This window comes from Mobula hypostoma, chromosome 12 (genome assembly GCF_963921235.1).
Source record: "Mobula hypostoma chromosome 12, sMobHyp1.1, whole genome shotgun sequence".
NCBI classification, from domain to species: domain Eukaryota; kingdom Metazoa; phylum Chordata; class Chondrichthyes; order Myliobatiformes; family Myliobatidae; genus Mobula; species Mobula hypostoma.
Window position 1 is genome coordinate 98,414,480 of NC_086108.1, and position 22,322 is coordinate 98,436,801.

The 22,322-nt window shown below is 43.0% G+C and overlaps 1 protein-coding gene across 4 annotated transcripts in view; it reads right to left on the reverse strand.

Moving 5' to 3' along the window:
- lrrc8c (leucine rich repeat containing 8 VRAC subunit C) overlaps positions 1-22,322 on the reverse strand; it is a 96,698-nt gene that overhangs the window by 47,747 nt on the left and 26,629 nt on the right. For all 4 annotated transcript variants that reach the window (XM_063064684.1, XM_063064685.1, XM_063064686.1 and 1 more), the window contains one exon: positions 19,570-19,712. In XM_063064684.1, coding sequence (XP_062920754.1) covers positions 19,570-19,712 — 143 coding nt within the window. The remainder of the gene's footprint in view (positions 1-19,569; positions 19,713-22,322) is intronic.

Consider the following 22,322-nt stretch of genomic DNA (forward strand, 5'->3'; position numbering starts at 1 on the left):
ATGTTGACTGATTATTCCTCTCCATAGAGGCTACCTGACCTAAGACCATAAGACATAGAGCAGAATTAGGCCATTCAGCCCATCGAGTCTGTTCCACCATTTCATCATGACTGATTTATTATCCTTCTCAAATCCATTCTCCCCATAACCTTTGACACCCTTATTAATCAAGAACCCACCAAACCTCCACTTTAAAAATACCCAATGACTTGACCTCCACAGACGTCTGTGGTAATGAATTCCACAGATTCAATACCCTCTGGCTAAAGAAATTCCACCTCAACTCTGCTCTAAAGGTACGTCCTTTCATTCTGAATCTGTGCCTCTTGACCAAGACTCCCCAACGACAGGAAACATGCTTTCTATGACCAGTCTATCTAGGCCTTTGAATATTTGAAAGGCTTCAATGAAATGCCTTCCACCCCCAAATGCGTCTCAACAATTCTGATAGTGACCACAAGATGGCAGTGCATCCCGCTCTGTAAACAACTAGACCCACAACTGCTCAAAGCATTCAATCAACAAACTCAAAAACTATTTAACGGTAAATAAACTGAGTGAATATTCAAAGAATTGAATGCTTACATTATTGTGCTATTAGTTACAGGCATCTAAAGTGCTTCAAGGATTGCTATTAATGAATGAATTAATAATTAAATCCAAGTATAATTATATAAAATTTTAATATTGATATTAAGAATCATCTTTATTTGCCATACACATTTACATGTATTAGGAATTTGCTGTGGTGTGTTGGTCAGAATGTGAAATGCAACATCCAACAATTATAAAGAATAATATAAAAAATAAGTTAGAGGTTAAAATACGGATATGGAACGAAAGTGCATAGATACATTAACACCAACATGATTTAAAATGTAAACCATTTATAAAAAGTGGTTTAAAGTGTTTACAGTGCAGTGTAGTGACATGGTAATTTGTAGAAGGAGTGGGGGGAACTAACCAGAATGGCTGATCAGATTAATTGCCTGGGGGAAGAAGAAAGTGTGAAGTTTTTGTTTTAATATTTTGTTATTTCAAACACCACGCAACGTCCAAATGACATGTCTCATTATATTACTATTGCTGTTATCATTTGTGGGGTACACTATGTTGTTGCTTTACGTTACGCTTATTAAAGAGCAATTAACGGATTCTATTTTGGGGCAAATTTAGAGACATGAGAGTTAGTCTCTGTGGGATCCACACCCATGTAAGTCAATATCTGTAAGCCTGTCTTCTGTGGAACTCTTCCCCAAGAGAGAATCAGTACACTTTAGGAAGGGTAAGTCGATGGAACACATACCAATCCTCATAGAGGGATCAGAAGTGAAGAGAGTGAGTAGCTTCAAGTTCCTGGGTGTCAAGATCTCTGAGGATCTAACCTGATCCCAGCATATCGATGTAGTCATAAAGAAGGCAAGACAGCGGCTATACTTTATTAGGAGTTTGAAGAGATTTGGCACATCAACAAATACGCTCAAAAACTTCTATAGTTGTACAGCGGAGAGCATTCTGACAGGCTGCATCACTGTCTGGTATGGAGGGGCTACTGCACAGGACCGAAAGAAGCTGCAGAAGGTTGTAAATCTAGTCAGCTCCATCTGGGCACTAGTCTACAAAGCACCCATGACATCTTTAGGGAGCGGTGTCTCTGAAAGGCAGCGTGCATTATTAAGGACCTCCAGCACCCAGGGCATGCCCTTTTCTCACTGTTACCATCAAGTCGGAGGTACAGAAGCCTGAAGGCACACACTCAGTGATTCAGGAACAGCTTCTTCTCCTCTGCCATCTGATTCCTAAATGGACTTTAAAGCTTTGGACACTACCTCACTTTTTTAATATACAGCATTTCTGTTTTTGCACATTTTTTAATAATCTATTCAATACAAGTAATTGATTTACTTGTTTATTTATTATGTTTTATTTTACTTATTATTATTATTTTTCTCTCTCTGCTAGATTATGTATTGCATTGAACTGCTGCTGCTGTGAACAAATTTCATGTCACATGCCTGTGATAATAAACCTGATTCTGATTCTGACTGGAAACTGCCCTGCAAGGACTGACAGTGTGAGGCATCCATCCACCAGGGGGAGTCATTGGGCATCAGTGTGTGCGCATCTTTCTCCTGATATACACTCTGTGGCCACTTTATTAGATACACCTGTACACATGCCTATTAACACAAATATTTAACCAGTCAATCATTTGGCAGTAACTCAATGCATAAAAGCATGCAGACATGGTTAAGAGGTTAATTTGTTGTTCAGACCAAACATCAGAATGGGGAAGGAATGTCCAAATGACTTTGACCATGGAATAATTGTTGGTGTCAGATGGGGTGGTTTGAGTATCTCAGAAACTGCTGAACTGTTGGGATTTTCACTCACAATAGTCTCTACAGTTTACAGACAATGGTGCGAAAAACAAAAATCATCCAATGAGCAGCAATTCTGTGGGCAAAAATGCCTCATTAATAAGAGAAGTCAGAGGAGAAAGGCCAGACTGGTTCAAACTGACAATAACTCAAATAACCACGCATTACAACAGTGGTGTGCAGAAGAGCTTCTCTGAATACACAACACATCAACACTTGACGTGGAAGAGCTATAGCAGCAAAAGACCATGAACTTACACTCCATGATACCTTATTAGGTACAGGAGGTGCTAATGAACTGGCCACTGAGTGTACAGTAGATATGGGTGGGATTTTATGGTTCCTATGATCTCTCTGTGTTCCCAATGCTCAGCTGCACTTTAATTATTCCAAAGTCACAAGAAAGCAGCAACATTCCCAGAAGACCATAACAGATATTTGGAAAAGTTCCTTGGACTACGGAAGTAGAGGAGCAATAGATGGTGACGAAGGACCACCGATCCACTGGACCACAGCAATGAAGGATGACTGAAGAGAATGTGAAAGCTCACCAGAGGTTCCGCAGATGCTGGAAATCTTGAGTAACGCACACAAAATGCTGGAGGAACTCAGCAAGACAGGCAGCATCTATGGAGGGGAATGAACAGTTGATGCTTCAGGCTGAGAGGCTTCATCAGGACTGGAAAGGAAAGGGGAAGAAGCCAGAATACAAAAGTGGGGGGAGGGGGAGGGGGAGGAGTACTAGCTGAGAGATGATGGGTAGGTGGATGGTGGGGTATATGTTTGAACGCCTACATTAGCACAAGTATCGGTGAGGTAGCCTTCTGTTGTCTGAGGGCACTGGGTTATGGAGCCAAGTTATGGAAATAGAACTTGGTTACACTTCATAAGCTTGCTCAGTCTAACCTCATAAGTTACGCTCTCTAGTTAGGTATCATCCTAGTAAATCTCCCCTGCCTCCTCTCTAAAGCTTCCACACCCTTCCTATAATGAGACGATCAGAACTGAGCACAATATTCCAACGGGATCCCACCACTAAGCACATCTTTCCCTCCCCCCCTCTCTCTGCATTCCGCAGGGATCGCTCCCTACACAACTCCCTTGTCCACTCGTCCCCCCCATCCCTCCCCACTGATCTCCCTCCTGGCACTTATCCGTGTAAGCGGAACAAGTGCTACACATGCCCTTACACTTCCTCCCTTACCACCATTCAGGGCCCCAAACAGTCCTTCCAGGTGAGGCATCACTTCACCTGTGAGTCGACTGGGGTGATATACTGCGTCTGGTGCTCCCGATGTGGCCTTTTATATATTGGTGAGACCCGACGCAGACTGGGAGACTGCTTTGCTGAACATCTACGCTCTGTCCGCCAGAGAAAGCAGGATCTCCCAGTGGCTACACATTTTAATTCCACATCCCATTCCCATTCTGACATGTCTATCCACGGCCTCCTCTACTGTAAAGATGAAGCCACACTCAGGTTGGAGGAACAACACCTTATATTCCGTCTGGGTAGCCTCCAACCTGATGGCATGAACACTGACTTCTCTAACTTCCGTTAAGGCCCCACCTCCCCCTCGTACCCCATCTGTTACTCATTTTTATGCACACATTCTTTCTCTCACTCTCCTTTTTCTCCCTCTGTCCCTCTGAATATACCTCTTGCCCATCCTCTGGGTCACCCCCCCCCTTGTCTTTCTTCCCGGACCTCCTGTCCCATGATCCTCTCGTATCCCCTTTTGCCTATCACCTGTCCAGCTCTCGGCTCTATCCCTCCCCCTCCTGTCTTCTCCTATCATTTTGCATCTCCCCCTCCCCCTCCAGCTTTCAAATCCCTTACTCACTCTTCCTTCAGTTAGTCCTGACGAAGGGTCTCGGCCTGAAACGTCGACTGCGCCTCTTCCTATAGATGCTGCTTGGCCTGCTGCGTTCACCAGCAACTTTGATGTGTGTAACTACGTATCATGCTTATTTGAGCACTGGACACCATACTCAAATTAGAACTAAGCTTTTATGTAAGACTTTAAAAATCTCTTAGTGTAAGACCCGAAGAATCTTCCAATATTCTATTTTTTTTACTTTCCTTTTGACTAACTGCGTGTAGCAAGCTGTTCAATTTCGAAGAATACAAACACTGGCAAACTCTGCTGATGGGGAAGTTACATCAGCTTCCTACTTTGTGCTTTAAGTCATCCTAGAAGCTACAGACCTTGTTGGTGGCCCATGCGCATAAGGAAGGAAAGAAGTATTACTAAAAGCCAATAAATAGCTATGAGTCAGTGCATAGCTGGCGATGAGGTACACGGAAAGCTGAAGGCAGAAACTATGCTTCTACTTATAATGGAAAAGATCCCAGATACGTTTTGTTCACTTGTCCTGTTTTGTAACTGCTCAGCCCTTTCATGAGGACTAGTGTGTGTTCCCTCAACTTCCCCTTCTCGAAGTCCACAATCAGTTCTTTGGTCTTACTGACATTGAGTGCGAGGTTGTTGTTGTGATACCACTCAACCGGCTGATCTTTCTCACTCTTGTATGCCTCCCCATCAGCATCTGAGAATCTGCTGACAACAGTGGTGTCATCAGCGAGTTTGTAGACACTGTTTGCGGTCTGCCTGGCCACGCAGTCACGGGTGTATAGAGAGTAGAGCATGCTTCTTTGAGGGATTGTCAGTGAGAAGATGTTTCTGCAGATCTGCACTGACTGTGGTCTCCAGAAGAGGAAGTCAAGGATCCAGTTGCAGAGGAAGGTCCAGGGGCCCAGGTTTTGAAGCTTGTTGATTAGTACTGAAGGTATGATTGTGTTGACAAGAAAGGACAGGAAACTTGTTATAGAAAATAATCGGAAGTTGATTTTTTGTGGCTTCTGATTGAGGAGTTTACCATAATTACGTTGAAACTAATGGCACTATGATCACTAGATGCAAAGTCTTCCCCTACACAAACTTCTGTCACCCGCCCTGTCTCATTCCCTAACAGGAGATCAAGTGTTGCACACTCTCTCGTTGGGATTTCTATGTACTGATTCAGGAAACTTTCTTCAACACATTTGACAAACTGTATCCCATCTCGACCTTTTACAGTATGGGAGTCCCAGTCAATTTGAGGAAAGTTAAAATCACCTACTATCACAACCTTATGTTTCTTACAACAGTCTGTGATCTCTCTACAAATTTGTTCCTCTAAACTGTTGGGTGGTCTATAATATAATCCCATTAACTTGGTCATACCTTTCTTATTCCCCAATTCCACCCAAAAAAGCCTCACGAGATGAGTTCTTCAGTCTGCTCAGATGGAGCATTGCTGTGACATTTTCCCTGACTAGCAACACCACCCCACTCCTTCAATCTCTAGATGCTGCCTGGCCTTCTGAGTTCCTCTAGCATTTTGTGTGTATTGCTTTGGTTTCCAGCACCTGCAGATTTTCTCTTGTTTTAGAGACTTTTGATGTTAGGCTACTGTACAGTCACGTTCTCAATGAATGACAAAACAGGCTTGAGGGGACTCATGCATGGCCCTGTTTTTACCTTCCTTTGTTGACAACATATTAGAAAAAGGGCACTTAGAGTAAATATGGACATAAAAGGGTAGGCCGTATTGAACAAGTGCTGCAGTTTCTTGCTGTAACCAGCACAATAGATAAGGGTGAATCAGCTAAAGTGCTGCAATTGGACTTTTAGAAGGCTCGGCACTCCCCCCCCCCCCCAAGATTATTATGCAAACTGAGAGTATATGGCATTGGCTGTAACGAACGGAAAAGTTCATGGACAGGAAACAATTGAAATAAATAGATCTAGCAATTTTGACAGACGTACGGTGGAGAGCATTCGGACTGGTTGCATTGCAGCCTGGTATGGAGGCGCCAATGCACAGGGTTGAAAAATGCTGCAGAGGGTTGTACACGCTACCAGCTCCATCATGACACCAGCCTCTCCACCCGAGGACATCTTCAACAGGGGGTGCCTCATGCAGCTGGTGTCCATCATGAAAGATCCTCACCATCCAGGACATGCCCCCTTCTCATTTTTACCATCTAGGAAGTGATACAGAAGCCTGGAGACACACACTCAATGACTCAGGAACAGCTGCTTCACCTCCATCATCAAATTTCTGAATGGTCCCTGAACCCTTGTCTCTAATTGGCTCTCTTTTTGCACTATTGTATGGTAGTTTTTTTTAACAAACCAACAAATTTCACAAAGTACGTCAGTGATAATAAACCTGATTCTGATTCAGATTCAGATTCAAACTGAGATTGGAGCAAGATACAGATTACAGAGAGAGATGAGAGAGATAAATGACAGAGATAGATGAGAGAGATAGAGATAGAGAGACAGAAAAACAGACGGATTAGAGAGAGATAGAGACAGATTAGAGAGAGATAGATTAAAGAGAGAGAGATTATAGAGAGACAGATTATAGAAGACAGATTAGAGAGATAGACAGATTAGAGAGAGAGATGAGAGAGATAATGAGAGAGATAGGCAGATTAGAGAGAGAGAAAGATTGGAAGAGATGAGAGAGATTAGAAAGAGAAAGACAGATTAGAGAAAACAGATTAGAGAGAGATATGGAGAGAGAGATTAGAGAAAGATAGATTAGAGAGATAGACAGATTAGAGAGAGATACAGATTAGAGAGAGAGGTTAGAGATAGACAGATTAGAGACAGACAGATTAGAGAGAGATACAGAGAGAGAGAGATGGAGACAGATTAGAAAAAGGGAGATTAGAGAGAGAGACATAAATAAATGAATAATAAAAGCACAATGGTACAGGAGATTGGCAAATCATTGTAAACTACTCTGTAGATCTAATAATTACTTCTGTTATCACCATTATACACTTTTGTGTTCTGTATTCTGTATTTGCCCACCATGAGAAACGTCCTCCCAGCATCAATTTGTCAAGTCTTCTCAGAGTTCTGTATCCAACCTACTCAGTTATTTCTCCTGAGTTAATCAATGAATTTGAAGATGAATATACTTGCAAGCCTCCCATGTTTCAAAGAACATAGGCAAAGGCCCTTTGGTCCACAATGTTGTGCTGAACCAATTAAATTAGTAATAAAGTAGCCAACCAAACTAATCTCTTCTGCCTACACAATGTCCGTATCTTTCCATTTTCCTCACATTCATGTACCTATCTAAACGTTTGTTAGCAGTCTCTAATGTTTCTGCCTCTATCACCACCCCACCAGGGAGCACATTCCAGGCGCCCACCACTCTCTGTGTAAAAAGAAACTTGCCCCTCACATTTCCTTTAAAACTACCCCCCTCATCTTAAATGCATGCCCTCTGGTACTAGACATTTCAACTCTGGGAAAAAGATACTGCGTGTCTACTCTAGCAAGCCTCTCGTAATCTTATAAACCTCAATCATATCTCCCCCCAGCCTCTGTAACCAGAGAAAACAACTCAAGTTTGTCCAACCTCTCGTTATTGTACATGCTCTCCAATCTAGGCAGAATCCTGGTAAGTCTCTTCTGCATCCTCCCCAAAGCCTCAACACCCTTTCTATTATGGGGCAACCAGAATTGCATGCGATACTCTAGATGCGACCTAACTAGAGTTTTATAAAGCTGAAGCATAACTTCCTGACTTTTGAACTTAATAACTTGACCAATGAAGGCAAGCATGCTGTATGCCTTCTTAACCACCCTATCAACCTGTGTAGGCACTTCCAGGGAGCCAGGAACTTGAACCTCAAGATCCTTCTGCTCGTTAACACTGTTAAGGATCTTGCCCTTAACAGTATACTGTCTCTTCACATTTGGCCAAGTTAATCTCCATCTGCCATTTCTCCACCCCTATCTGCAACTGATCTATATGCCCCTGTATTCCTTGCCAGTCTTCTACACTATCCCTCACATCAGACTGCACTACCCTTATCTCACACACTTACCGGAGCGAAAGGCCAGGGCAGTTCTATTTCGAGAGGTCACATTCTGCTAATCACCATCAGCATGTGCAGGATTGGGACAGATCTAACTGCCATCCATCAATAAGAGGCCATTAAATCTTATTGTAATGACGTACTTCGAGACACCCGTAAAACCCTTTGGTGCAGTCAAAGGACAGCGGTGACTATATCACGTCCATTTAGGAGAGCGCCACCCACATCATCAACAATAATCAGCATCCTTTGGTGTTACTGCTTCATATCTTCTATCCAGCATTAGCGTAAAAAAAATGGTCAGCCTAATTCTGCCCCGTGGAAAAGGAAGAGGGACATTATGGTCAAGAGATGACGCCAAATGTCGTCAGGAAGCGACAAGGAGAGGAGGAGAACAAGAATCGGATGAGGCCAGGGCCGCACGACTCCAGGATCAAACAGTCAGGAGAAAAAAAGATGAGAGAAGAAGAGACAGAGGAGGAGAGGCATGCACGTCTCCAGGATCAGAGACAAACAACAAACAGCAGAAGAGCTGAAGAGATGGGGGATGAAAGGGCTGCACATCTCCAGAATGACAACGAGAAGCACAAGGGTGGCAGATAAACCAGAAATGATGCCATCAAAAGTGTCCCTCGTTAAATGAGGAGCAGCTATATTTGCTTTGCTACATGTCGTTCTTCTTTCATAAACTAAGGTTTTCTACTTTAGTTTCCAAAGCAAAGCGATACCAATAGCATTCAGGAAAATTTAATGTCCATTCTGGTCACATCAGACTGCACTACCCATCTCTCAAAGGGCACCCCAACGAATCACCCTGTTAGTAAGTTTCTATAAACTTACTAACCCGCCTAGCTACATTTCCATCCAAGTCACCTTCTACAGCTGCAAGAGTTCCATAGCTTTTTAACTTCATTCCCTTTGCACAAAGAGAAATATTTCCATGGTGCACAGGAAACTGAGGGGAGATTTATAAAAGTAAATAAAATCATGTAAGGCGTTGATAAGATTGATGGTCACAGTCTTTATCCCAGGGTAGGGGAGTGTAAAACTGGAGGACACACTGTAGATTTAAACTGAGAGAGGAAAGGTTTAAAAGGGCACTGAGAGGCACCTTCTCCCACACAGAGAGCGAAGGGTATATGGAACAAGCCGTAGAGGCAGATACAACTAGAGGGGTTCAGAGGTGGAGAGGGGCACTAACTTCAAATTTCTAGATGTTACCATGTCAGAGGATCTGTCCTGGGAGCAGTGCTTAAGTGCTATCACAAAGGAGGCATGGCAGCATCTCTACTTTCTTAGAAGTTTGAACACATTCATCATGCCATCTAAAACTTCGACAAATTTCTATGTACAGGTTTCCACCGCCATCCAAAGGTAGAGCGTTACTATGAAACGGTTCGTAAGCCGAAATGTCGTAAAGCGAAGAAGCAATTACCATTAATTTATATGGGAAAAAATTGTGAGCGTTCGCAGACCCAAAAATAACCTACCTAATCATGCCAAATAACACATAAAACCTAAAATAACAGTAACGTATAGTAAAAGCAGGAATGATATGATAAATACAGAGCCTATATAAAGTAGAAGTACTTTTCCACAATCATTACTGAACTGTTCTCCGGAGTGAAAATCTCACGCAAGCGCCGTCGGCAGAAAATCTCACGCAAGCGCCGTCGGCAGAAAATCTCACGCAAGCACTGTTGGCAAGAACACTCTCTCCGGTAACCTTTAAGCTATGAAGCTGCCAAATCATACCAAATAACACGTAAAAATACACAGCTGATATAAAGTAGAAATAATGTACGTACAGTGTAGTATCACTTACGGGAATCCGGAAGATAGCTTGCCGAGCACACTGATGATGGTGTGTTAGACTGATTCGTCGGAGTTTGGGTGGTGCAGTGGCCCCCACCCTCCAGGCCGCCGAGCGATACATTGTCTCGCGAAGCATGAAGGAATGCAGCGGTGGCCGGGAGGTACACAGCACATCTTTAAGAAAAAAGCCGAAATAAACAAGCTAATTAATTAGGTGCCACCTGACCCATAATTGTCGGCCCAGATCAGTGCCGATTTCCGATGGCGTCGTCTCTGATCTGGGCTGACAATTACGTGTCGGCGGCACCTAATTAATTAGCATGTTTATTTCCGCTTTTTTCTTAAAGATGTGCTGTGTGCCTCCCAGCTACCATTGCATTCTCCGCGAATTGGTATCTGTCCGTGGCCTGGGGGTTGGGGTGGTGGGACACTGGGCTGTCATCTCGTCGCCTGTTTCCATTAGAGCAGGCAGCTCATCTTCTCCTATGACTGCTCGCCTCGATGTCGAAGGTCGAGGTTCGTCGTCTGCTGTGGCTGATGTGGAAGGTTTGCTTGACTGCTGAGCCTTGCTCATTTTTCTATCAAACAGTTCTTTAATAAGGAGTTAAACCATCCTGCAAATATCTCCTAAACCGACGTACCCTTTCAAAATTAAAGTCGTACTTTATCATTACTCATTCGGTTTCGAATGTTATCCTTTTTTCTTCCAATTGCATCAGCTCTTCATCTGTCAGTTCTTGGTGATGGGATGCCAAAACCTCTTCAACATCATGCTCGTCAACTTCCACAAGCCAAACTCACGTTGTCCTTACTTCATTCACCATGATCAAAACGCTTAATTATGTCTAGTTTTACCGTAAGTGTAACACCCTTACGAGCTCTTTCAGGCTTTTCCAATACCATAGAACTCATCTTGCAAACGGCTGCTCACAGGCACGTGTTAAAGCAAAGAAGTTCCGAATCCGGGGGAGAGCGGCTGCTCGGCGCGCGCGCTGTCTTTTATCACGCGCTGATTTTTTTTTCGTAACAGTGAAAACACCTTCTGAAAGTCAAAATAGGGTACTAATGTAGGTCTTTCGTAACAGTGAGGTTTCGTAAAGCGAACGTTCGAAAAGCAGGGGACACCTGTATAAGTATGCTGGAGAGTATCCTGTCTGGTTGCATCATGGCCCGGTATGGTAATACCAGTGCCCAAGTACGGAAAAGCCTACAGATGATAGTGGACACAGTCCAATCCATTACAGGCAAAGCACTCCCCACCACTGAGTACATCTGAGCAACAGGAAAGCAGCATCCATCATCAAAGACCCCCACCATCCAGATCACACTCGCACATCGTTACATCGATCCGGAAGGAGGTACAGGAGCTTCAGGCCCTACCCCACCAGATTCAGGAACAGCTGCTACCTTTCAACCATCAAGCTCCTGAACCAGTTTGGATAACTTCACTCACCTCAACAACGATCTGATTTCACAAACTACAGACTCACTTTCAAGGATTCCACAACTTGTTCTCAGTATTATTTATTTACTTTCATATTATTTTATAATTTTATACTGCATAACATACTGTTTCTGTTTAAGATTGTCTGCGGGCCAAAAAATCACAAGAGGTAAGATGGTGCATAGCTGAATGGATTAGACTGAGGGTAGAGGCTTACGAGGGGATAAAAAGGGGCTACTTCTCTGTACAAGCTGGAACTTTGACTAGTCAGGGCATCAAGAGTTACAGGGAGAGGCCAGAAGAGTGGGTTTGAGAGGGATAATAAATCAGCCATGATTGAATAGTAGAGCACACTTGATGGGCTGAATGGCCTAAATTGGGCAAAGTCACATCTGGCATTTTAAAGGCAACTATTATAGTACAGTTAGCAAAGTGGGAGTCTCTCATGAGACTGTCATCTAGCAATGTGATCTGCGTAAAGTGGTGCCGGATACCAGGAGAACACTCAGAGGTCTTGGGCATTATAGTGGAGTTATTAACACAAGGTACTTCCAAGCACGCAACCTCAGAATACAGCAGTTCTGTTTGGTCAGTGAGGAAACTGGATGATAGTTGAAGGATAACATAGAAACATAGAAACATAGAAAATAGGTGCAGGAGTAGGCCATTCGGCCCTTCGAGCCTGCACCGCCATTTATTATGATCATGGCTGATCATCCAACTCAGAACCCCGCCCCAGCCTTCCCTCCATACCCCCTGACCCCCGTAGCCACAAAGGCCATATCTAACTCCCTCTTAAATATAGCCAATGAATTGGCCTCAACTGTTTCCTGTGGCAGAGAATTCCACAGATTCACCACTCTCTATGTGAAGAAGTTTTTCCTAATCTCGGTCCTAAAAGGCTTCCCCTCTATCCTCAAACTGTGGCCCCTTGTTCTGGACTTCCCCAACATCGGGAACAATCTTCCTGCATCTAGCCTGTCCAATCCCTTTAGGATTTTATACGTTTCAATCAGATCCCCTCTCAATCTTCTAAATTCCAACGAGTACAAGCCCAGTTCATCCAGTCTTTCTTCATATGAAAGTCCTGCCATCCCAGGAATCAATCTGGTGAACCTTCTTTGTACTCCCTCTATGGCAAGGATGTCTTTCCTCAGATTAGGGGACCAAAACTGCACACAATACTCCAGGTGTGGTCTCACCAAGGCCTTGTACAACTGCAGTAGTACCTCCCTGCTCCTGTACTCGAATCCTCTCGCTATAAATGCAACAGATGATTATCACCAGCTAAATAAACATGCATCTCCATTAACTATTGCTTTCCAGAACATAGGACTTCATAGTGGAGAGAGAGTCACCGAGGGTCAGTAACATTGAATTCCTTGGTGTTATCATTTCAAAGGATCTATTCTAAGACCAGCATTTAAGAGCTATTAAAAAGAAATTTGCACAGATTTTGCTTGCCATCTCAAACCTTGACAAGCCTCTATGGATGCACAGTGGAGAGTATCATGACTGGTTGCATCACAGGCTGGTATGAAAACACCAATACCCTTGAATGGAAAACCCTTCAAAAAGTGGTGGCTACAGCCCGGTCCATCACAGGAAAAACTCTTCATGCCATTGCATACATCTACAAGGAGGGCTGCCACAAGAAAGCAGCGTCCATCAAGGACCCCGACCACCCAAGCCATGCTCTTTTCTCACTGCTGACATTGGGGAGGAAGTACAGGAGCCTCAGGATCCACACCACCAGATTCAGGAACAGCTCGGGGACCTTCAACTAACAGGGTCCTGAACCAGCACGGATAACTTCACTCACCACGGCTCTGAATGGAAGTGCACAGTTTGACTACTTTTGGACATTGGTTGTTTGTCCATCTTTGTTAGGTGAGCAGTTTTTCATTGATTCTATTGTGTTTCTTTGTATCTACTGTGAATGCCTGCAAGAGAATGAATCTCAGGGTAGTATAGGGTGACATATATGTATATTGATAATAAATTTACTTTGAACTTTGACGAGGAGACAAGAAATGGCACGCCCTAACAGATCTGGCTAATCTATTCTTTTCCAATGCTCTGTCGCCAGAGTCAGAAGATCAATTTATAGACAACAGACAATAGGTGCAGGAGTAGGCCATTCGGCCCTTCGAGCCAGCACCGCCAGTCACTGTGATCATGGCTGATCATCCACTATCAGTATCCAGTTCCTGCCTTATCCCCATAACCTTTGATTCCGCTATCTTTAAGAGCTCTATCCATCTCTTTCTTGAAAGCATCCAGAGACTTGGCCTCCACAGCCTTCTGGGGCAGAGCATTCCATATATCCACCGCTCTCTGGGTGAAAAAGTTTTTCCTCAACTCCGTTCTAAATGGCCGACCCCTTATTCTTAAACTGTGGCCTCTGGTTCTGGACTCAGCCACTCACCTTCTCAAGGGTAGGCAGACAGTACACCTTCACCAGATTGCCTTGGGGTACATTCAGAGCCCTACCTTGTGTAACAGGCTGATATTAAAGCCTCCTTAAGTAAATGCATTTCTACTTGATATACAGATGACATTTTACTAAGCGGACCCACTAGAGACGGGTATCTGAAGCCCTGGACATGCTGGTAAGCCACTTGAAGGATAAAGGATTGTTGGTAGCAAGGAAGACCAATGCAATGCTAGCATTCATTTTGAGAGGACTGGAAAATAAAAGCAAGGATGTAATGCTCAGACTATATGAAGGAATTGGTCAGACTGTACTTGGAGAATTCTGAACTGTTTTGGCCCCCCTTATCTGAGAAAGAATGTGCTGGTATTTGAAAGGGTCCTGATGAGGTTCGCGAGAATGATCCCAAGAACTAAAGAGGAGCACTTGATAACTCCAAGCCTGTACCGGCTGCAGTTCAGAAAAATGGGGGGGGGAGTGTATTTTTGAAACCTGTTGCATATTGAAATGGCTAGATAGAATGGACATGGAGAGGATGTTTCCTATAGTGGGGGAGTCTAGGACCAGAGAGCACAGACTCAGAATACAAACACTTCCCTTTAGAACAGAGATGAGAGGGAATTTCTTTAGCCAGAAGGTGGTGAATCTGTGGAATTTATTGCCACGGACAGCTGTGGAGGCCAAGTATATTGAGTATATTTAAAGTGGAGGTTGATAAGGTTGTTGATTAGTCAGAGCATCAAAGGTTGTGGGGAGAAGGCAGGAAAATGGGGTTGACAGAGATAATTAATCAGCCATGGTGCAATGGCAGAGAACACTTGATGGACCAAATGGCCTAATTCTTCTCCTATGCTTGATGGTCTATGAGGGGTAGTTAATGTACAAAATGTACAGGGGCTGAGTCAGACAGTTTGGCTTTTGTGTATCTGGTTTCATACTTTATCTTGAATCACTTGATGTCTTGAAACCCAATGGATACTTTCAGCTCTGGAAGAATGGTCCCATTACTTTGCCTCGTACTTTTATTTTACATATTTTTTTAAGTCCCCTGTTCCCCATTGCACCCAGACTTTCTGTTCAATTAAGATGCTTTTGGACTCTTCATACGAAGGCAGATTCAAGATTGTTATCTGGCAATTATGAAGTAGGTGAATTGTGTTGTGTGTACGCTGTTGGCCCCCAAGAAATTTGCCCAATGACATGAAAAGCAGAAATGCTAGAAACACTCAACAGGTCAGGCAGCGTCCACAGAAAGAGAAACCATTAACACTTCAGGTCAGGGACACAAGAGGTACTGCAGGTGCTGGAAATGTAGAGCAAATCACATAATGTGTGGAGGAAGTCAGCAGGTCAGGCAGCATCTATGGATGGTAATAAACAGTCGACATTTCAAGCTGAGACCCTTCATCAGGGTTTCTACATCAGAACTGGGAAAGAGATACAAATGAAACAAACACAAACACAAGAGATGCTGCAGATGCTGGAAATCCAGATCAGCACACACAAAATACCAGAGGAACTCAGCAAGTCAGGCAGCATCTGTAGAGAGGAATAAGAAGTCAACAGTTCAGGCTGCATTCCGATGAAGAGTTCTAGCCTGAAACACTGACTATAGCTGCTGCCTGACCTGCTGAATTTCTCCAACATTTTATGTGTGAACAAACACAGACATTTCAATCAGACCTGACATTCTCAAGGGCCAACCTATCATTGGTGGCATTACTTATCCTGCAAGGTGGAGTGAACCTTACCTCCAATTCACTGTTCCCTCTAGGCTGCACAGATGCATAGGCCACACAGTAACTGCAATCCTTCCACACACATAGCCTTTGTTGCCATGTAGGAGAAATTTTCTTTTTAAATAACATTAATATAATTTGAATTTATGTTACTATAGATTTGAATTTGTTAATATAATGTTGAAATCTATGTTATAATTGTGATTAATGTGCTAATGAACATAATCCATAAATTTTCTAAATAATAAATGTACCAACCTTTACTTTGAAACATTTTAGAGTTTCGACATATTTACATTGTCAGTGTTTCAAATTACAACACTGTTACACATTGTAACAATAAACACAGAATGGAAGTCAGTCGCTCACTGTTAATAAACCACTAGTCTGCTGGACACCAGCATTGTCTAGTCATTGTGCCTGTCAATTGCTTTGACTGTCTTACATCATTTACTTGTGTTGTGAGTTGTGGTTTGTGTTTGTTTGATGTGAAAAATGCTATATTCTGACTTCCATGGTAAGTATTCAAAAGTATGTGATGTTTCAATTTTCTTTTTAAATATTCATAGTATACATATTACAAAACATCTAAAGTGCCACAAACATGAGAAAATCTGCAGATATTGGAAATTTAAAGCAACACCCACACAAAACGCTAGAGGAACTCAGCAGGCCAGGCAGCATCAATGGCAATGAGTAAACAGACCAAATGGCCTAATTCTTCTCCTATGCTTGATGGCCCAATGTTCCCTCTAATTTGTAATGACCAGTGTGTGCAAAAATCTTGAGCTGTGCAATTTTTTTGCCCAGTGACAACAATTTGTGTGCACTGAATTTTATACATAGAGGTATTCATTTTAACAGCTATCAAAACACTGTCAATAAGAGCTTTGATCTCCTCTGAGTTTGACCGTTTTAACCCTTGCAAGCCTGTAGCGGGTAATGAAGGATTTTCTCACCAGAGCTTTTGCACACTGTCCATATGTGATTTGCTTGCTAAGTGACGCTTTAAAAAGTCAAATATCCAAATATCACTTCACTTCTTCCCACTTGAAAATTCTCCAGCAACTTTTGCATCACAACAATACACTTGTAGCTGCACGTTCTTGACCTCATGAGCTTTCAATGTCGCAGTTTGCACTGTTTCATTGAGCGATTCTGCTTTAAAGGAACTAGCAGTTCCTTTGTGCTTCACACCCTTTGTTTCTTTGGAATTCGACAGAGTGAATCAATAATTTCTTCAGCAAAAACAGTATAAATAAATGAGTTCTAAAATCTGCAGACAAGTCATCGTAAACTCCATGTTGTCAATACCGTCTGCATAAGAAACTGGAAAAGAAAATGTGATTGTGTACAATCCATTAACATGCCAACGAGGTAGAGGGTGACAGCCTTTTGAGTGCAATCTAAATTCCTTTGTGCGCTCGTAGCAAAAGCTATGTGCGTGCACACACACGCACACACCTTAGAGGAAATGTTGAAGCTGCCCATTTCTGAAACAACCTCTGTTACAGAATGGCATTTCCCTTTCTGTGTATATGCCTTGGACAAGACTAAAGAGAAGAATGTGGACTTCAGAAAGGTGCAGTTTCACTATACATAAATGGCTCTTCCGAGGAGAGAATTAGGAGCACCAAGTTTCTGGGAATGCACGTAATGAACGATCTCACCTGGTCCCTCAACACCACCTCTTTAGTTAAGAAAGCACAGCACCTCCTGAAGAGATTGATGTGAACAAGGCTCTTCCAAGTCCCCCGCGCCACGCATTCTAACCAGATTTTACAGGAGGACCGTTGAGTGTCCTGACCAGCTGCATCACTGTCTGGTACAGAAGTTGCAAGGCATCTGACTGCAACACCTACAAAGGATTGCCAGGACAACTGAGAGGATCATCGGGGGCTCTACTTCACCCATCTGAGACACCTAACAGGAGCGCAGCATCGCAGGGCCCTTAGCATTGTCAAAGATCCCTCCCATCCGTCCAACAATCTCTTTGACCTCCTACCATCAGGCAGGAGGGACCATAGCATTAGATCAACAACTGTTAGGATGGGAGACTGCTTTTTCTCCAACGCTGTGAGATTACTGAACTCCCTGCTACCACCCAGCTCTCATCGGGTATTAAACGGCACTGTTTACTTTTTAACTTGTGACATAAATGCACCTTATTATTTGTTAATTTCTTTGTGGTAACATTACTTTATATGTTGTGTGTGAGTTATGCGTAATGTGTTGTGCACCTTGGCCCAGAGGAACATTGTTTCCTTTGGCAGTATACGTGTATGTTTGAAATGACAATAACTTTGAGTTTGAACTTGATGACAGTGAGTGAAAGAGAGGGAGCAATGTCAGCAAACTTAAGAAAATTAAAAGAAAAAGGGGGCATCAATCAGAAACATCTCCTCTTTGACGTTCAGGGCTCCTTACATTTGTTTGAATTAATTTCCCCGCTGGGCAAACTAAAGGCCGACTGGATGATCACCTAAAGGACTTAGCAATTGTGCCTGCGGTTTTCCACACTGAAACTGTTTTTAAAGATTCCCTTTATTTGTCACACGTACATCGGTGAAATAGGTCGGTCGCATCAAATCAAATCAGTGAGGATTGTGCTAGGGCCAGCCCCCAAGTGTCGCCACACTTCTGGTGCCAACTTAGCATACCCACAGCACGCTAACCCTAACCGTACGTCTTTGCAAAGTGGAAGGAAAACAGAGCACCCGGAGGAAACCCACACGTTCGAGGGCCCGTTGGAAGGGGCTGTTAAAGAGATTGCTGGACGGATGGGAGGGATCACTGATAATGCTGAAGGCCCTGCGAATGCAGCGCTCCTGACAAATACCTCTGATGGGTGGAAAGGAGATCCCGATGATCTCTCAGCAGTCCTCACAACTTTTGTAGGGTCTTGTGGTTAGATGCCTTGTAATTCCCATACCAGACAGTAAGCAGGACAGATTCCCCTCCATGGCACGGTAAGGGAAATAGGGCCAGCAAAACAACAGAAGGATATAATCAGCCATAATGGAATGGGGGCACAGACTCAAATGGGGCAAATGGCTTAATTCTGCTCCAATGTCTTATGGACTCATAAAAGGGGAGGGCTTTGGGTATCTCTGCAGATATCAGTGTGAGGAATTTACTAAATCAAAATGGTTAATGCAGGAGGTGGAAATTTGCTCACAAGCCTCCCTCCAGCCACCTTTCACCGCTGATGTCGATGTCTTTAACACTATTCAGAAATGCTTCATAGCTGTTCGCTGGGAAACCATGTCCTTACAGATCCAAAATCATCCCACTTTTAGCTAAAAAAACAATGAAAATCATCCTTCGTGGAAAGAAATCACACTGCTGCCATTGGGAAGGATACAGAGGAGCTCTAGGTCCCACATCACCAGGTTTATGAACAGTTATTACCCTGCAGCCATCAGGTTCCTGAACCAGCGTGGGTAACCTCAACACTAAACTGATTCCATAACCTATGGACTCACCTTCAAGGACGTTACAATTTATGTTCTCAACATGTAGCACCATGGTCCTGAAAAACGTTGTCTCGTTTTTACTGTGTACTGTACCATCAGTTATGGTCGAAATGACAATAAAAAGTGACTTGACTTGACTTGACTTATTTCTTACTTATTTATAATTATTATTTTTTGATTTGCATAGCTTGTCTTTAGCACATTGGTTGTTTGTCTGTCTTTGTGAGTAGTTTTTCATTGATTCTATTGTGTTTGTTTGTACCTATGGTGAATGCCCTCAAGAAAATGGATCTCAGGGTAGTATGTATATGGTGACATATGTGTACTTCAACAATAAGTTTACTTTGAACTTTGAACAAGTGGCTACTCAGCTTAAGGTACTAGACCTACCTGTAATGTGCATCCAAATACACCAATCATCAGCATGGCGATGGCTATGTAGTCGGTGAAAACATCCCACCATGGCTTCAGCACTCTGAACGCAGGTTGATGGTCGGTGAACTGCTTAAACTCCGTGACTGGAATCATTGCTCCTGCCAGAAGAAAATTAAAGATTTAACAATTAAAATACGTATAATCATAAGAGGACACATATTTGTGCAGCAGCATAGTGCAGCGATTAGTGTAATGCTGTTACAGTCCCAGCAGCCCAGTTTCAATTCCCGCCACAATCTGAAAGGAGTTTGTACCTTCGCCCCGTAACCGCATGAGTTTCCTCAGGGTGCCCTGGTTTGCTCCCACACCCGAAAGACATACAGATTGGCGGGTTAATTGGTGACATGGGTATAATTGGGCAGCCAGAAGGGCCGGTTACTGTGAATACAGTTGAATTTTGGACAAATTAACATGCACTACAATAGTGACAATCCTTCAGATGTACCCTGTTGATTATGAAAAATTCTAAGAATGCAAAAGCAACAATACAGTTGCAAATGTTGTACTTTTAAAAGTTGTGCTGTGAGAATTGTAATGTTTGCCAGCACTGGCTCACCAAAAGTTTTCCACTTCTGTTTAAGGATTTTGAGTGTTTCTATTTTAAGTGACTAACAGATTGTCTTACACAGAAACATACTACTTTTAATTTGTATTTTATTTTCTATTTTCATATTTGAATTAAGCAGATTTATTTACATAAAGATTAAATAAGCAGGCTGTCTGTTGCACGTTTCCCCAGTGACTAATCAGGCATCCATGGATCTCAAAATGTTTAACAACTGAGGGGAAACTTGCTCTAAATTCCTAGTGCTCTGTTGGTTTGTGTTGATTTATATTCCCTCCACCCTTTCAGGAGTTTTGATGTGTTTGCATGGATTAGAGACTGCCAACTGTGGGAAATAAATAAGGCAAGCCACAAGTAGCGGTGAGATGCTATTGGGGATGGACTTGAAAGTTTGAAGAGCACAAGGGGAGGTTTAAAAGGCAAGGGGACTGACAGGATGTCACAACTCAGGATGGCCCCTATAAGAAAGAAAGATGAACATTAATGGGAGCACTTACCACTGCAAAAAGGAATCAAGAAAAAATAAGCCTGCAAGCATTTTGCTCTAGTATCCTAGCTAGAAGAAAAGTATCTGGGAAGAGTTTCTCTGATGCTGGCAGCAGTTATTACTTGCCTGGATTGACAATGATTAGTAAAGTGTCAAAAAGGAGACAAAGGACAGCGACAAACATTACTGAAATTTGGCATCAGAAGAAGTCTAAAATCTCACTTGCGGGCTAAGTATGGCAATAGGATATCAAATACTATGGATGAAGCCATCACAGCAAAAGTACATAGCTGATGCTTGAGAGAAACTTGATGAAACTGTTCCACAGAAGAATTGAAAAGATTAGATGTTCATTCCCCCCCCCCCCCACCAAGGCTATGGAAGAGCTAAAGATGTAGCAATTCAGCCTAAGAGCTGAAAACAATAAAGTCTGTCAGCACTTAGCTTCAGGAGGTCTGAAAGAAGCTTGTGAATTTTAGAACTAAACCTTTCGCAAATGAACTGGATAGTGAAGGAAGGAGCATAATGACATCAGGAAACAGAGCAAACACAAGGAACACCCTGAATTCAGACTCTTTCCATCCAAGACAGCATGGCGAAAGTACTTTCAGATGAAGTTAGAGAACCATAGCATGGGGGACTACTCATTTGGCACTTGTTCAGATCCCATCTGGAAAGGATGATAGGCAGAAATCCACAGAAGCACATTAGTTCAGAAGTTTATGATGCCAGATCATAACTGGCACGCAATGCAGGAAGGGATGATATGCAGATGTCCACACATGCACGACATTAGTACTGAGCATGAATGCAAAAGTGATGACAAAATATATACTAATGATCCTGGAACCAACAAGAACATCCAAGGCGGTATGAGAGTTAGCTGAGTACACATCGAAGTATGGGCTGCAGGCAAAGTAGAGAGTGAAAATTAAGAGAGAGATTACTCAGCATTCTCTTCTTAAGCATGGCAAAAATATTGTTTTCTGAATGAGGTGGTGATTGGAAGCCAACGAGCGAATGACCTGGAAGCATGCAGCATCTTCGTGACAGCCAGATCAGTAGGGCAGGAGAAGTGGAAAGAAATTCTTTAGCAGGATTGTCACAGCTAGATTAGGATTAGTGAAGAGCATGCAGTACATATCTGGCATCTCTCTGCCACGCTGTGATTGGCCAGGCCTGGATGACTAATTCCATTTCTGTGCTGTCTTCTCCTAAAGATAATTTCTTGCGCTGGAGTTTCACTCCAAGAGCCTCCATCGTATCTTGCTTATCAAAGTCCTTGACCATGTGTGCCTATCAGATGATTGATGAGCCGGTGAAGGCTCAGCTTCCACCAACATCCTGACTGTCAGATATTAGACGGGAGGCTATGGTAGCATGGCGGTTGGCGTGACATTATTGAAGCTCCAGGTGTCAGAGCCAGGAGTTCAATTCTGGCACCATCGGTGAGGAGTTTGTACATCCTCCCCATGACTGAATGGGTTTCCTCTGGGTGCCTTGGTTTCCTCCCACAGCCCAAAGACGCAAGTGCTATTAGGTTAATTGGTCATTGTAAATTGTCATGTGATTAGGCCAGAGTTAAATAGACAAGTTGCTGGGCAAGCGCCTGTTCCACACCGTATCTCTGAAAAATTAAATGAATGAAGAAGGAAG